Here is an 18256-nt window from a genome sequence, read left to right as displayed (position 1 = left end):
CACATCCTGAGTCCATGTCTGATGAGGCCTCCTCTGCTGACAAGTGAGAGAATTCAAACACCTGTAGTTTTGGATGTGTAAGCCCAAATCAGTTTTGAAACAACAAGAAAGGCTGAGAAAATGGTTCAGATTTCAGTCAGTTGTCAGCTAAATGTGTGCACTGGTCCATTAACTATCTGGCCAGGCATATCTTGACTGCTTAGCCTTTCCTTTTGTCTTTAGAAGGCAGCTGTATAATAGGAGGGCTTTAGTAAAAAATATTTTTATTGGGTAGATGGTGACAGTTATGAATAAACTTAACATTTCAAATATAATCCTAAATTAGTTTAAAAGTGCTTTCTTATTTTTTGTGAGACAAACTACTTGCACTCATTTCCAGTTTGCACACAATGTTAACTATGTAAACCTTAAGGCTAAGAGACATTCTTTACTCATATGTGCTTCATAGAGTGGAGTCTTGTTATTTGTGTCTATTGTAATAAAAAAAATTAAAGTACTGAAAAATTACAAGTAGTGAAGGGAGCATTTCCACTGTTACTTGTTTCTACCACATTTGAGCACTGAGGAATTGAAGCTACCAAATCTTTTGCAGGGTAAATTCCTGAGTATCTAGCTTTTTACTGTTTGTTAGAGCATTTAAAAGATTTTCAGGTACCACACAGTCTTTGTGTTGTTAGATGGTTGGTGCCTTTTCATATATGCTGTTGCAATGAACTATGACAGCCTAGATTAGTTGTTACTGGGAGTAATTATTATAATTTGCATTTATAAAACACCTTTCATCTAAGGATGCTTCACGTATATTATTTAAACTTCACAACATCCTGAGAGGTAGGTGTTATGCTTGTTGTTGTTATACCCCTTTTAACATAATGATTCTCCAAGGAAACAAGGTCAGTCTCTAACTTGATTGGTATCTGTTCTTATCACACTTAAATAGGATTCAGCCACCAGTGACATTGCAGGAATTTAGGGGTGACAGTGTAAGTGAATTTGCACTTTCTATGCAGCCCCTAACACAGCTTTTCCCTGAGTCCACAGCATGAGCTATCATGTCTGTTTCAGAAACACCTTTTAGGTTAGTTTTCCAACTTTTTGTAAGGCTTTTCCATCCTCAGATATGTTAAACAGCTGAGAAACCAGGAAAAAAAAGATAGACATGCCTCTATCTATGGGGAAGCACTGAGGCCCCAGAGGGGAGGGGAGCCAGGTGTCCCAAGAAGAGTGGTCGCTCCTTAAGGAGATGATCCTCCAAGCCCAAAGGGAGATAATCCCAACACAGATCAAAGGGAGGAGGAGGACGCAAAAGCCCCCATGGCTCACCAAAAGTATCTGGGAATGTCTTCTAGCTAAAAGGGAGGCGCACACCCAATGGAAGGGAGGGGCCATCACCAGGGGATTATACTGCAGTTGCTCGGGGATGCGGGGGGCGGTCAGGAAGGCCAAGGCAGATATGGAACTGGGACTAGCTACCTGGATCAAGGACAACAAGAAGTCCTTTTTTAAATACATAGGGGGCAAAAAGAAGGTTCTGGGTAATGTGGGGCCCCTGCAGGACAAGCTAGGAAATTTGGTCATCACACCAGACGACAAAGCCAACATATTTAATGATTTCTTTGCCTCCACTTTCCTGAGCAGGGACCGGAACAGCCACCCCCCCTCTAGGCCCCCCTTAGACCCCAGGGGAAGCGCACCTAGGCCAAGGGTCAGTGAGGATCTAGTCAGGGAACTTCTGGAGAGACTGGATGTATTCAAATCAGCTGGTTCGGATGATCTCCACCCTTGAGTACTGAGGGAATTGGCTGAGGTCATTGCAGGACCCCTGGAATGGCTTTACAAGCACTCGTGGTGCTCTGGTGTGGTATCAGAGGACTGGAAGAGGGCCAATGTGGTTCCCATCTTCAAAAAGGGGAGGAAGGAGGACCCGGGAAACTATAGGCCAGTTAGTCTTACCTCAATCCTGGGCAAGTTTTTTGAGAGAATTATTCTGGCCCTCATGTCCATGAGGGGCCAGCAGGGGAGGTTATGCTTAGAGGCAACCAACACGGGTTCATTAGAGGCGGGTCCTGTCAGACCAACCTGGTGGACTCTATGTTCAGAACACCAAATCCTTAGATGCAAGGGTAGCAGTGGACATAGTCTTCCTGGACTTTCAGAAGGCCTTCGACACTGTCTCTCACCCCGTTCTCATGAAAAAACTGGTGGACTGTGGTGTTGACACCCACACAGTCAAATGGGTCGCCAGCTGGCTGGAGGGCTGCACCGAGAGAGTGGTAGTGGATGGGTCATTTTTGACCTGGAGGGATGTGGGCAGTGGGGTCCCCCAGGGCTCGGTCCTCGGGCCCGCACTGTTCAACATCTTCATCAGTGACTTGGACAAGGGGGTAAAATTTGCTGATGACACTAAGATGTGGGGGGATGTGGGCACATTAGAAGGGAAGAATAGGCTGCAATCAGACCTAGACAGGTTACAAGGGTGGGCGGATGAAAACAGGATGGAATTTAACACCAACAAGTACAAGGTGATGCACCTGGGGAGAAACAATCAGCACCATACCTACAGGCTGGGGAACTCCCTTCTCGTCAATGCAGAGGCAGAAAAGGATCTTGGAGTCATCATTGACTCCAAGATGAACATGGGCCGGCAGTGTGGGGAAGCAGTCAGGAAGGCCAACCATACCTTGTCATGCATCCACAGATGCATCTTAAGCAGGTCCAAGGAGGTGATACTCCCCCTCTATGCGACACTGGTCAGGCCGCAGCTGGAGTACTGCATCCAGTTCTGGGTGCCGCACTTCAAGAGGGATATGGACAACATGGAGAGGGTCCAGAGGAGGGCCACCCACGTGATTAGGGGGCCCTACGAGGAGAGGCTACAGGACCTGAACCTGTTCAGCCTCCACAAGAGAAGGCTGATGGGGAAGCTAGTGGCCTGTTGCAAACTAGTCAGCGGGGATCAGCAGGCATTGGGGGAGTCCCTGTTTCCCCCCGAGCACTCCCAGGAGTGACTAGAAATAATGGTCACAAGCTGGCAGAGGGTAGATTTAGGCTAGATATCAGGAGATGCTACTTCAGTGTCAGGGCGGCTAGGATCTGGAACCAACTTCCAAGGGAAGTGGTGCTGGCTCCTACCCTGGAGGTCTTTAAGAGGAGGCTGGATGTACACCTTGCTGGGGTTGTTTGACCCCCAGTACTCTTTCCTGCCATGGCAGGGGGTTGAACTTGATGATATACTCAGGTCCCTGCTGACCCTACAAACTATGAAAGTCAGCTTCTACCAATAATCTCCATTTACAAAAAAAGATCATCTTGAGAAGAAAGTGTGCAAGGTACCTGAACATTAATGACTACTCTTTATCCATCCCCAGTCAGCCCAAGCAAGAGAGAGATGGCAGGTCCTTGACACTTCAGAAGACAACTGTGCCAGAAAGGACATACAGAGACAGTTGCCTGGTCAAGAAGCTTTTCTTTTTTAAAATATCTCTAACTTGTTGATGCTGTTTCTGGCTCCCCAGCTAAAGAACATCATGTTAGCTTGGAGGAGGATATACCATATTCTGCTATTTCCTTCTATCTAGTAGCCCAAAAATTAAGTAACAGTACCATGGTATTATCTAATATACCTTTCAATGTACCTGCCAACGTCCCCAAGGGCTGGTCGCTGTGGGGTAACATCAGAATAGCCATATTGAAACAGAATAGCCTTTGTGGACACACTGTTCCAAAAAATGGTGCTTGAATATGAAATAATTGGTGAGCTTCCAAAATGAAGTAATTTGTCTGGAAGAAAAACAGGCCAAAATAAGCAATTTTATTCCAAAGTAGATTGTTTAACATGGGTAGTATTCTAGTCAATTTCCTGATGTAAAGAAGCCTGAGTTGGACAAGTTTGCTTAAAAAGCAGCAACATAGACTGTGGGTGTGTCTACATGAGACGCTATGTCACCGTAGCTCATCACTACAGCAGCATGGAGTTGCCAGGCACAAACCATACACTAGCAACAAACTACTGCACAGTAGCTCATTGCTACTGCACAGTAGGGTTGGAAATGGCAGTTACTGCGCAGTTGGCTGCACATGTAGAAACACCCACAGAGTATTAAAACAGAGTCACCGGTAGCCTATTTTGTAGGGAGTCTTCTCTTTCCAAAGAGAATGCATGTGTCCTAGAGATCTACCAGAAAAGACAAATGACAGCCTTCTTCAAAGGTCCTGAAAACTTTTCTACATTTGGCTGGCATTATTCCCAAGTATTCTGCTGGTGCACTGTTGGATTAAATTTCAGAGAATTTGTCGTCTCCGGGCAGCTTCCCCCTACGAAGCCAAAAATAAATCCCACATTACCATCTTAGATTTGCAAAATGTACATCAAACCTCTGTAAGCCAAGTTTTCCACTGTGCTTGGAACAACCACAGGGCCCTCTAGCTTCTTCTTCAATACAGGCTGCATTGTTCACCAAGTACAAATTAATGGCTTTCCTCAGTAAAAGTATTGGCCTGGAATACCTAAAGCCATACCCTAAACTCCTTGCTACCAACTCCTGGGAAGTGCAAATACTCTATTCAAAAGGATTATTCCTAAATACAAACCTAAGTTTTTCAATGTCTCTTCTATAAATAAAGGAAAAGAGCCCAGGAGTCAGAGGATCACCTCCAGAAGCTGAGGTCTGGAAGCACATAGTATATGTTATGTCATTTTATCCTCTGGACCCTTTTGCACTAGAGGCTGCCTCCTTCACTTTCAGCAACAGCAAAGTCCAGTCATCTCTAATTACTAGGTTTAGGTCCGTGGTTGCTGGAGGGTTTCATGGACTTTCTTCAACTTTTCCTCTTACCCAGACTTGTTCATCTCTGCCCTGCTGCTGCTAAAGAAAGAGCACAGAAGTAAATGCAATACAACACCTCCATGCCCTGCGGGGCTCTGACATCAGTCCTACGGGGGGTTTTGCCACCTTAGGTAACTGACATACATTCAGATCATTAATTTGAAAGGTGCTACTTTATTAATTTGGTTTTATAGAGGCGATCTGCTAAGGGACTGTGCTGTTCTCAGTGGACGGTGAAAAGTTGGGCCCAGAGATTGAAAATGAACTCTGCCTGCTCAGATATCAAAGTCTAATGCCCCAGGGCATTTCCTCATATCTAAGGGATGTGCATGATGTGTGCTTGCATGTCCTTGTTGCCTCTCAGCACCATCACAATGTGGAGTTTTGCTTATGGAACCTGTATCTCCAGTATTGCAATCTCCCTGTTGGTGTCTCCATCACACAGAGTTTAAATACAGTTCAGCTCTGTGTTAATGGCTCAGCTCCAAAAGAAAAGAATTGCAGCAATTCATTATTTTAACAATTAGCTCAGCCAGGCTGTGGCAATACCTTCAGAGAGATACAATTAAGTAACTCTTGAACTCTAGACTTGCTCCATAACTATGAATTAGTTGTGCACCTGCTTGGAAATTTTGCTGAGATTTCAAAACCATGGCCACCTGGAGATATAGTTCTGCAGCATTGGGGCAGGTGTTCCACTTATCAAAGTCACTAGCGCAAAGTCGGCACTCTGAGAGTGCCAAACCCTTCCCTTCTCCACCAAAAGCACACCAACTCAAGACTGTTTGTCTCCTGGCCCAATTTGCTTCCCTTTGTGTCCCCAGGACTGTTTCTCTGGGGGTGAGGCCCACCCATGTCAGGATTTGTATTGACTGGTAAGTATCCAAATACGCAGAGTCTCCCTCTTGCAGCATCTCCAAGAGTGCATTTGTTGCAAGGTTTTAATCAATGCAGCCCTATAGCCTAGCAGATGGAGCAGTGGACTGAGAATAGGAGCTTCCGTGGGTGTATTTGATCATTAGGCCTAGCCATATTCTCTTGGTTTCCATTCCATGGTCCAGCTGATCTCTTTCCAAGAATGTCCCTTTTAGAATAAATCCTTCCTACAGCTTGTTCTTGTATGGATCTTAAAGCTTCTATTACAAGCTCTGTACATCCTCTCTTTCAAGATGATCATGCATTCTGAGTATTTCTGTACACTACAAGACAGAGCTGCGCAGAGGCATCTGAACCTCCAGTACCCAAGTCAGCTTGGTTATCTTCACAAAATGCAGACACGCACTCGGTGTCCCAGTAGTGCCTTTCTTCTAATAACTATTTTATCAGCTTGGTGAGTCTCCATTTCTTTTTCCTAAGCCCATCTCACTCCAATCTGGTAAACCACAACTTTTAACTCCAGAGGACTGAAGGGCTATGATATTTTCTACAAATCAAAGTGTAGAAATTCTCAGCTCATGACTTTCTACATTTCCTGCAAATGGTCAAAGAGTGTGTTATTCAAATGGTTCAGAACGCATCTTTGTGGCATGTAGGACGAGTACTGTCTGCTTTATTTCCTATGGACGAGAGTGCTAGAAGCAGATGATGCTTCCCTGGAACAGCAATAAATAAAACTCTCAGGCTGATCTTCCATTCATATTTGCACTGTAACAGTAGTCAATGTGTCCTTACGCTTCTAATGATTTAGTCTTAGGCCAAACTGTTCTATTTTCCATGCATAGAAATAGCCTTTTCCTGATATTCTTATTGCAAAGCTGTTTCTGCTCCATCCAGTTCAGTAAGTCTTGTCCAAAAAAATCCTATTTCTGAGTAATAAAAAAAATTTCAGTTATAAGAAGAATCCTCACTCTGCATCTCCCTGTTCTAATTACTAAACAATAAGCATGGCTACATGTCGCCATATGGTGATATTGCTATGGTGCCATGCTTTAGTACTTCCTTTTGAAAGTACTGAAGTACAGCATGCAGTATTGGTGGTTACTGCGCTGTGCGCGGAGCACATGGGTAGATTTCACCATTATGTCACCATAACAGCACACTATACCCGGGGAGCATGCCACTACGGCGATGTAGCTGGCGATTGTGGTGGAATGCCGGGCTAGCGGCTCCGGCACCGCTTAGGGGAGCCGCGGGCTTTGCGAAGCTGTGCGAGCACGCGGCTTGTGGGGCGGGATTGAGGTAGCTTTATAGCCACCCTCGAGGTTCGCCAAGTTGGCACAAGTAGACGGCTTAGAGTAAGTTGTTAGTTTTCTTTGTAATAAGTCTATAGGATGTCCGTTGGTTCACGAGGTTCCAGAGCCAGCCCTTGCGTTGCAACACTGGAACTAGTCCAATGCTAGGTGCGGCTGCCGACCCCTTAAGTCCCAGAACTGGTCAACGGCTCATTGAGATGGGATGTTAGTAGTAGAAGTTATTACAGAGTAGATATAAGGTAAAACAAAAAGGTTTTATTCACTCACCGGGCCTCACCCTCTTACGAGTAAGAGGGGAGGCCGGTTGGAACGAAGTTGCAGTAAATACAAGTATAGCGAGCGTAGATATGCTGCCTAAGCTACGATGAGAGGCAGTTGAGAAGTGGAGTCTCCGAAGTTTCTTCAGTTACAGTATGCCGGATACAAAGGGGGTCTGTAGGTTCACGAGGTTCCAGAGCCAGCCCTTGCGTTCCAACACTGGAGCTAGTCCAATGCTAGGTGCGGTTGCTGGCTCCTTAAGTCCCAGAACTGGTCAACAGCTCATGAATGGGATGTAGAGTACAAAACTGTAACACGGTGAGTCATTGTCAATTGTCAGGTTTTCGAGGCCTTTGTCTTCACTGGGGTACGCCCAGACGGGGAGGCTGAGAACCGGTCTGTAGGATGATCAGGCCTACAGAGTTTTCCAGTTGTCATCTCTGCCACTTCCTGCTTCTTTGCCTCTTTTATAGATGTTGGTTGGACTGCCTCTATGACACTAACTACGATATAAGCTAAGCATACAGAGATAGGATAATTTCTTTTACCTAGAATAGTTAGTAGGCAGATTCTCTACATAAGTTTCGTTTCTGTAAAACTGACACTTTTTAGATAAGAAGTAAAATTTACAGAGTACAGGTGTGTGGCCTACTGCCAGCAGAGAATAGTACCAGGCACTTGTTTAGACTAACTGTGAAGACTGCAAGGCAGCAGAAAGTGGTACCAGGCGCTTGCTTTGGCTAACGGTGGAGGCCTCAAGGTTACATAAATGTGAGAGTGCCGCGCGGCAGTTATACAGAAAAGAGAAAAGAAAATACTATAAAAATAATATAAAAAGAAAATAACATAAAATAGTTACAGCGATCGTGTATAGACACGTGATTGCTACGTTGCTGTAGTGCACGGTGCGGCAACATAGCATATTGCTGTGTCACGGTAGGGTGACATGTAGACTTTCCTAATAATAATATGGTATTACTTTTATTATACCATAGAAGTACCGCTTATAGCATGCAAAGATGTGAGGTGGAAAACTTGCCGTGGAAATATTTTCAAAACTTTAACATTTTCTGGAAAATTTTCCACTGTTTTATTTTTCCTTGGGAAATTTTCCATTTCTAAAAATTCACTATTTCATAAAATTCATTAGTAACAATGAATGAATGCCAATACAATATTAGGCAAGCTTGGCAGTTTGAAAGTTGTGATTAATGTTTTTCAGGTGATTATCCCTAGGAAGTCTGAGAGAAAGTACATATATGTTTTATTGATTTATAAACAGGAGGATAAATACACTCACATAATAATCCAAACCAAAACTCAAGTAATGAATTAACCTAATTGGCTGTGCAGGTCAAATCAAAACCAAAGCTAAAATTCTTACTTCATCTCGGACTGCAAGTGAAAGCAAAACCAAAACTAAAACTGTGTTAATTTTTGTTTCACTTTCAGTTCAGCAGACACAGAGCAGTGTCCCATTTCTTTTCTCGAGTTGGGGAAGTTGGAAGTGTTTACATAAGATATGTTACGTTTTTGGTGGTTTTGGTTTGAAGTAGTCATAAGAACGCCTAATCAGAAAAAAAAACTAGTGTGTGGCATCATTATAGTGAAGTCAAGCCACTGAAAGAAGAAAGAAAGTTGGTAGATGTCAATATTGCAGGCAGGAGTATGCTAACACCACAGCAAGAATGAAGAAACATTTAATAACATGTAGAAACTGTCCTGAAAGAGCACAAGCCATATACAGAAAGCTAATACAATGAAGTGGTGGAACAACACCATCTGAGAAATGTCTACTTCAGGAATCATATGTAAGTAAGCAAATTAATATGTTAATACACAGTATAGACTAGCATCTATATTGTTTTAGACCATTATAATTTTAAAAGTTATTGATGCAACTCCGGACTATTATTTACTTATTTAAAATATTTGTATCCTGATTTTCTGCTTGCACTAAGCTCCCCAAGGCTTAACAATATATTTTCTTTAAATACATAGTAGATAAATAGTTAACTATTTCAACCAGCAGAGCAGACTTAGTCCTCTGGCCGATGGCAGAGGCCAGACTATACTTCCCTTTGGCTCTGCAGTCCCAGGGCAACTGAGCAGCAAGTTGAGCAGCAGAGCAGTCTTTCTGACAGGGAGAAGGGAAGCAAGCTCCCTGCTGCTTCTCCTTCTTCTGGTGGATGAGGCCAGACTAGAATAGGCTAAAATAAAAATCTTTTCCCTTTTTTGTCTCAGGAACTTAGTAGCTCAAATGAAATACAGATTTTCAAAAAATGGAAAATGAAAACGTTGAGCTGTCAGGTCTGGGGGAAGAAGAAGCAGGATCCTCACTTTCGGGATCACTGTCACCACATATGCAATCTGCCATGAATAGCTGTTCAAGACAGTCAAGCTTTTTATCAAGCTTTGTGGACAAAATGTCAAAAGAAGATCAAGAAAAAGCACATGTGACATTAGCTGGAGCTATATTTGCAAGTGGTATGCCTCTTTCCATAACTGAAAATCAATAGTGGAAGGAACATTACAAAACTAATTTGCCATCATGAATTTCCATCACATTATTGCTTATCACATTCTCTCTTAGATAGAGCGTATGACAGAGTTCAAACAATGGTTATTCAAAGGACTGGTCAAGCAGAATCACTGACTCGTGTATCAGTCCGGCTATCTGACAAAGGAAATACTTAATTGAACATTATGTTAGCAACACCTGCACCTGAACCAATATTCCTAAAAGCAATTGCTACCAAATCTTGCCATACAGGTGAATACATAGCCAAATTACTGAGTGAAGAGATTGAAAGTGCAGGTCCCTCCATGGTACAAGCCCTTGTAACTGATAATGCAAGTAACATGAAAGATGCATGGCAAATATTAATTTAATAGTATTTGGCTGTCTTGCTCTTGGGTTGAATCTTCTGGCCAAGGACATAGTAAGTGTGAATACAGTGAAGACAATATTGACAAACTGCAAAGTGATTGTGAAGGTATTCAACAATCATGTTGCTAATCAGACTTTGAAGAAATTACAGGAAGAGAAGCAGGGGAAGGAAAGCGCACTTTTATTCCCAAGAGAAACTAGATGGAGCTCGGCTACAAAGTGTTTACATAGTTTGCTGCGCACAAAGAGCTGTTTGCAGCATGCTTCAATAAATGATGCAGTATCCCAGATTATTCCCGTCAACATTCAGAAGCAGATTCTTGACAACGATGTGTTCTGGGTTCGAGTTCTAAGGAGCATTCAATTTGCTGGTACCAGTTTCAGTGGCTGTCAAGAAACTTGAAGGAGATATGCCAAGCCTTTCAAATATTCTAGAGATATTCAGACAACTGAATGAAAATCTGCGCTTTTGCCTTATTCACCTCTATCCAAAAAAGAAGTAGTAGTAAAACAAATGTTTACTAAGAGATCTGAGTTCTGCTGTCTTCCAAGTCATCTGGCAGCAGATCCTCAACACAGAGGAAAACATTTATCAGAAGATGAATCTTGCTCTTAAGTACAATTATGGAAGTAGCTAAGAATGTCCCCACCAATCGGCAAAATAGCCATGATGACAGACATTTCCAAGTCCCGTGCAAAAGAAAAACTTTAGAGCAAAGACATCATTTGACAAGCAGCAGAGAATATGTCTCCTCTCGCATGGTGGAAGGGATACTGCAACACTCGACTGTTGTCCAGGATTGCTCTGAGGATCCTAAGCTTTCCACCAACAGCAGCTTCTTGTGAATGGACCTGGAAGGCTTTCAGCTCAATCAAGACAAAAAAGAGGAATAGACTAACAAATGAATGCACCGCTAAGTTTGTTCCTATTTCTCCAAATCTCTTGCTTCTGGAGAATCAGTCAGAAGCACAATTAATGAAGAAGATGCAGTGTGATGATAAGTTGCCCTTGCCCATAGACTCATTGGTAAAACCATCCTTTAACGAAAGAGAATGTGGTTCAAGTAGTTCAGAATCAGATTTGCCTCAATCTGATTCTGAAATGGAACTAGTAAGCAGTGCGAGTGATTCGACAGATAGTGACAGTGAAACTGGAGGTGCCACAATGACGTCAGTGGAAGAGAGTTAAACTCTGTTGAAGTTGATCAGTGAACAACCATGGCATTTCATGCACAGTTCTTTGGGTGTGCTAAAATTAGTGTGTCACCACTTTTCAGTGCCTTCATTTTTGTTCTTAAATGTAAACAAACAGTGTAAGGGAAGTACGTGCTATTATTGTGTGCTATCTTTACATATTTACAAGTATTCCAATAAAAATAATTTCTTTCCACTTAAAGCTTTGAATTTGCTTGAACATAACATTTAAACCACATTAAGTATGCTGTATTTAATTTTTTTTCCTAATCAAATATTGCAGTTCAAATACTTGCATCTATTGGGACATAAAATTAACACGGGGACTCTTTTTTAGTTTTGTTTAGTAAATATTAGTCAAATAAACATGCTGATCAGATCACACTCTACTTAGGGCATTAGAAAATATTCTGTAAAATTTTCCAATTTAAAATTTTCCAAAAAACCAACATCTCTGATAGTATGTGTCAACACTGGCTGTAAATGTATACTATTAGGAGTTCATATACTGCAGATCTATCAAATGTGAAGCTGGAAGTCCAGGCTTCCTACTGACAGATTGTAATTGAAGTCAAAAGTCCTGGTAGAGAAAATATTTACAGTAGCAAAATTTCGGTTACACAGTTTGTTTCTGCTCAAGTTCATCACAGCTTGATCTTGCAAGTTTTGCTCACATTAGAAGATGCACCTCTCTTCTCCCAAGATATTGGCATACCCTGAATAGTCCCATGGGAAAAAGTCTTCTGATTAGCAAGATGAAAGTACACCCACATGCTATTTTCACTATGTATTGTATGTTTAAATTATTTTGAAGATGCAGTGGTGTTGAGTACTCATCAGATGTAGATAACAAAAATAATGGGATGAAATTCCATCTGGCATTGCTATTTTGTAGACAACTGACATTTTGAAATCTTTTTCATTGTAAATTAGAACAAAAAGAAATATTTGTGAAATTTCACATGAAATAGAATTTCCAAATAAAAATTGCATCCACAAGTTCTTTTTTCATTTTGGAGTTGTATTTTATGGTTTTCATTTCATTATCATTACATTATTTTATGGTACTAGTAATAAGGAATATTATATACTGCTGAAAAATCATAACATGATGTTATTATGTTAAATATTCCATTATTTAAAAAATATTCAAACACAGCTGCTACTTACTACTGATTGAAACATCTTATCATCCAATGCATCCAACTTTTTCATTACAATACAAACAAAAAGTCAATCAGATTCTATCAGAACAAAGTAGTAACTGCACCCATTGATTTTAAAAATCAAATAAAATGATAACATACTAGAATATTTTGACTATTATACTGTCAAATAAGGGAAGTCGTTGGGTCTAGATGGGTCATGAAGTAGTTTAAAAATATTATTAAAATTACAAACCATCAAATGAAAATTGAAACAAAACTTACCATTTTAAAAAAGTTTACTTTGAAATATTTTCCCTGTGTACATTTATTTAAAAACAAATCTATAAATAAAATTCACCAACTCAAAATTGATTTGAAATCAAACTGACTAACTGTAATTGAAGTTAATGACAAAACTTTGATTGACATCTTTGGATTCAGTTTGTCACCCATGAGACTATGGATACCCTTAACATGGAGGGGAAAAAAACTGCTGTAGAATCAAGGTGAAATAAGTGACTATTTTGTTATCATACCAAGCCTTAAGCATACTTCTGTTGTAATTGTATGTAATCTTTTAAAGAAAATATCTAATGTGTTCATTTCAATAGTTTGGAGCATGAATAAGCACATAACACAAGGAAATGTATATTCGTTCACCTGAAAATAGCTATTTAGATGAGGAGATAAATTTTGTTTAAATGTACATACAAGAAGTGGAAATGTTTTAACTCTTTGGGCTATTATTACAGTGGTGTATTTTACAGCACTCCATTGGCATAAATACTAAACTCTTGACTGCTCATTTTTTTGGAAAGAAACAATATGATATATACTTTTAAAGAGCAGTGGCTGAAATCTGTCTGGTTCACTGGGAGTTAGTTCATTGGGATATATTTGCAATTTGTGAAGCCAAAAACTGATATTTTATCTTTAGAAGGAGTTACATTTTTTGAGCTTATTGAATTTTTCAAAGATCAGCATGAAGAGTTCTGATTAAATGCTTGCTTCAGCGTTTTAAAGGCTTCTTGTGTCCCTGTTGCCTAAGGAGGTCATACATTACGATTGCTCTGTAAACATCAGATTGTACAGAATTGTCTGTGCATACCATGCAGAGCGCACAAAGAAAGAGTCAAATGGCTTATCTTGCGCTTATCAACTAGTTTATTTTTCATGCCAAAAAAACTGCATTTTTTACAAGAGCAGCTGCTACTTTGTAAATATTTTAATGGCTTCTGTTAAGTACAGCTGTCAATTTTGCAAACAATATTAAAAGCAAATTTCATTTTACCATGTGATTGCATGTTTTGAAATGCATTTTATCCCTGAAAGTCCTGTGGAGGAGACTTGAGAATGGAAATAGTTTCTGATTTGCAGGCACAGAGCCAATAGAGAATAGGTGTAGTTAAGTAAGTATGCATCATCACTCTATGGGTGTTCATGTTTCCTCCTAATTTACCGGCCCCAAATATTTTCAAGTTGTTCCTCTTTCTTTCATTGTAGTTATAGCGGGAAAAATCATGAGCACCTTTAGTAAGTTTTCTGAGGTGTCCTTAGGTTCAGGTTTTATTTCAATGATGCCCCCTCCAACCAAAAATACCAATGATACAGAAATCAGTTTCTCCACCAGCCAATAACATCATAGCTACAAGTTACTATTGAAATGGACTCTTCAGTATTTTCTAATGAATTTGGTCATCACTAAAAAGTGCCAGAATGTCACCACAGCAAGAGAGCACATACAAAAATTTCCTTGCTGTCCTGCTGGCTTTCCCTAAGCTTGCTCTGAAAGGGCCACCCTCACAAGGAAGAGCAATTACTCATACCCGGTCCATCCTTGACTCTGTTTTATACTACTAGCAGTGGTATTACTCAATGCAACTTGAGATGCTGGTTCTATGCTTATTACAGTACCACGGCTACTCGCCCACTTCATGCTTGACAAAATCACAACTCTATGGTGCATCTACACATGCATTTAAGCATGGCTAAATCTAATGTGCATTAAGTGATTTTTGGCAGGTGTCTACACATGCAGGGACATGGGACTAAAATTAGTCCTAAGTCCCTGCAACCCTGCCATGTGACTCTGTGGCCACTGAGGGGAGCTCCAGCCTCTGGCCACATGGCTGCCAGAGCCAGCTTCCAGCACTTGGCAGTCATCTTGGAAACTTTGATCCCTGGCCAGCCCATTCTCCGCTCAGAAGCCGCATGCCCTGGGCAGGGGCACCACACAGCAAATTCCTCCTTGCCCGCCCTGCCTTCCTGCACCAAGGCTGCTCCTACCCCTGCCAGTGATGCCTAGAGCTCTGCTTCTCCAGCCCAGCCCCTGCCAGCGATGACCAGCCCCCCATGCTCCTGCCAGTGATGGTGCTGGCCCTGTTGGCCCCAGGAGAGCCATGCACCCACAAGTGGGGACCAGGGCACTGTCTGTGGGAGGCCCTGCCCAACCCCCTCCTCCTGCACTCCCCACTCCAGCCCACCTGCCCTGTCGCCCACACACCCCTCTATCCCCTGCCCACCCCCAGAACCACTCTCAGGACACACACATAGGTGAAACAGAAAACATTACCCTTAAAACACCCACCTCCATCCCTCCCCCCTCAACAAACAGAACCCCTTCCTCCCTTCCCCTTCAACCAACAGAGTCCCTTCACCACCTCCCCATAATAAAAACCTGCATACAAGGGGAAAACTATATGCAAGGGGGAAACTATGTTCAAAATGTTGGATCTTCAAGCCCAGAGTGGGGGGCACCCCAGCCCCTGGATGTTCCCTGGGGTTAGACTCAGGCCAGCCCCCGAGTGGCAGGGCAGACTCAGCACTAAAGTTAGTGCTGGGTCACATCTACATGTTCATTATTGTGCATTAACTAATTGTGCCTAAAGTTAATACCTAAATTTGATATGTGATTAGCCTAAGTTAATGCGCATTAAAGGTGCACACATGTAGACACACACCTGTAATGCACATTAATGTAGGATAATGCACATTAAAGCATTTAATGTAGACACACCCTATTTCATACTACACATTTAATAAGCATCAGATGCTAATAATGCCTCAGAGCATAGGTCCTGTGTTAGATTCCCACTGTTGACCTAGATGTGAAAATAGCAGCAATCTATTCACATTCCCATGGTTAAGCCATCTCCCAGGCACTCTGAGGGTTAAACTAGAAGTGATGTAGTTGTTAAAATCTGGTAGACATTATAGTCAGGCTCCCAGAGCCCTAGATACACCCATTCAGTGATGCATAACATTTTATGACGCACAGCCTGTCTACACAATAAAAATACCTAATTTGGCAGACTGGGTTACAACACAGTTGTCTCCAACCCAGTTAGAGTGCAATTAAATTTCATAATATGAATATGACTTACGTTGTAAACAGATCACATTAATAGACTTGTCTTTTTCATGATGGTACTTTCTAGTTATAGCAAAGTTAGCCCCCATCTGTAATATAAGTCTTCACTGTGTTGAAACAATTTGAAAGGTGAAATGTGATTTAATCGGGTCCAGGCCTTTGTACTCTGAGAAGCCAAAAGAAAATGCATGTCAAATAAGGAGGTGGTGAACTTTAACTTATACCTTCCTATAGCCTTCTGTCAATATTTTTCTTACCATATACTCCTTTTTTTACTGGTTTCTATCAAACCCCTTTATAATCTGGCCACATAAAGACATTCAGCTTCTACTGAAGGAGCAAGTGCTCTCTACATAGAAACCATGAATGTACAGATATTCAGGATGTCTCTCCCAGAGCAAAAAATGGCCTCTGTCAGAGAAAAATAACCAGGAAACAACCAGTATTAACTTGCTGCTGATAGAATTTCTCCTGGATGGGTGACTATCTGTACACTTTGCCTTCTGAGAGAAGCTGCACCACAGTCCTCCAGCATACCAGGGTGCTTTCATGTTTATGTAGTTTAAGTTGAGGAACCAGTGCAGAAGCTTCAAGGCATGTGGCCTCTTACTGGTTCCTTGTCTGTATGGGTGCCTGTAGATATGCAGGGACCCTGCTCCAATGCGCTGTAGGAGCAGACTTTATTAATCAAGTCTCCCGCAGCATGCTAAATTAGCACACTCCAGCAGCCTCTCCGTCCCATGTATTCATCATCCCCACACTTCAAAATGGTGGCGGGGCACTTTAACTAAAACTCATTGAACAAGCTTTAGTTAAAGCGCCCCTGCTGCCATTTTGAAGCACAGGATGCTGAATACACGAGACGCTGAGGCACTTCAGTTAGAGTGGCTATTGGAGCTAGTCTAATTAAAACTCCCACTGCCCCCTCCACAGAGCACATGTAAAGATGTCCCATGATTCCATGTGTGTGGATTAATGAAGTCAGAGAGGCAGAAAACTCTAGGTAATGGGACAGGCAGCATATCTGCCCTCCTAAGCTACTGAGAACTTCTGGGTCTTTGACTAACATGTAAAATTAGAAGTATGGTAAAGCTTGTGGTAGCGTAATAGTCTATCCACTGACCAGGAATTTACCATAGCATTGTACAGCTTAGGTAATACTGGGTACAGAGAACAAGGAGAAAACAGGATTTAAAGGAAAAAAAATCCAGAAGGTCTTATGATTTTGCAAAAAACCTTTTTAAGTTTTTATCTGTAACAGGATTTTTACTTAATCCATGCTCTGCTGGCTTAGGTTTGGATTACAGATTTGTTGTTGCTGTTAAGTAACACACCTCCAACATGCAATTTTTCTATATTGTTACTTGATTTGTGTATGGTTAAAAATATTTCTCTCTCAAAAGTCAAAATAGCTCAAATTCAAGTTTTTACTATGCCAAGATATCTTGCCTGTAAACTGAAATGATTTGAAACAGATGTGAAACAGGTAGAAGGTGTGAAGTAATTCCAATTGCTTAGTGTGAAAGGAAATAGAAGAGCTGTTGTCTTTTGGTTGGGAGTGATTTTTTTTCTCAGTGCTACAGCTGGTGCAATAGAAGATATAAAATACAAACAAAAATAAAGCAGGTATTCTTGTGGGCGATTAATTCAGTCTAATCTCATAACCTGATTATTTTTAACAGAACGTTTGGGACATTTTGACAGAGAGGATACTCCAAATGAAGCTTTTTTTGACCCCTCTTTAACACCTCAAGAGGAACATAACTTCCCTCCTTCTGACTCAAACTTCAACCATACAACACAGAGCAGTTCTTCTAACAGGTGAGATTTGCTGAATGAATCTTGTATAAGCAGCAGCACTTTAACTGTCCACTTAATTGCAATAATTTCTTACGAAGTCAAGGGGGGAAAAAGATCACCCACTTCCACAACGTTGAGGAGGATGAGGAGATAGAAACAGGCAAATGTCTGAAGCAGAGGTATATATGCATGGCTTCTTACAGTCTGAGACCCTGGTTATTTTAGATTATTTTGATGGCCTTTTCCTAGGTCTTATCTCCAAAAAAGATGGTGCATTGCTTAGTGGCATAACCTTTGTTCAAGAATTTAAAGTGTTCAGGATGAATGGTAAGAAATCATGGCCAACTTTTATTAAACATAATTGTCTTGTTAGGCTCCTAAATCTAGATCACAACTATCAAAGAGCTGGAGGTTTGGAGGAGCTGAGTCTTGGCTATTTGCACTTTATTTCAGCATCTCTGAAAATTAGGCCTCTTATTTAGGTCCTTCAGGCCTCAGTCTTGTGAAGACTAACATGCAAAGACTGTGTATAGGGATGAGTCCCGCTGAAGGGAATGGGACAACTTGTAGCCTTTATC

General features: G+C 41.4%; 1 protein-coding gene across 4 annotated transcripts in view; it reads left to right on the top strand.

The window, feature by feature from the left end:
- WDPCP (WD repeat containing planar cell polarity effector) overlaps positions 1–18256 on the top strand; it is a 307079-nt gene that overhangs the window by 260859 nt on the left and 27964 nt on the right. For all 4 annotated transcript variants that reach the window (XR_016442845.1, XM_090050455.1, XM_090050454.1 and 1 more), the window contains exon 16: positions 17561–17699. Coding sequence is in view for 3 of the 4 variants with exons in the window: in XM_090050455.1 (XP_089906581.1) it covers positions 17561–17699 (139 nt within the window). In the remaining variant the exon portion in view is untranslated. The remainder of the gene's footprint in view (positions 1–17560; positions 17700–18256) is intronic.

This window comes from Crocodylus siamensis, chromosome 1 (assembly GCF_052110815.1).
Source record: "Crocodylus siamensis isolate JL-2025a chromosome 1, ASM5211081v1, whole genome shotgun sequence".
Lineage (NCBI taxonomy): Eukaryota > Metazoa > Chordata > Crocodylia > Crocodylidae > Crocodylus > Crocodylus siamensis.
The sequence above is the reverse complement of the archived record's forward strand: the minus strand, read 5'-3'. Positions and strand labels throughout refer to the sequence as shown.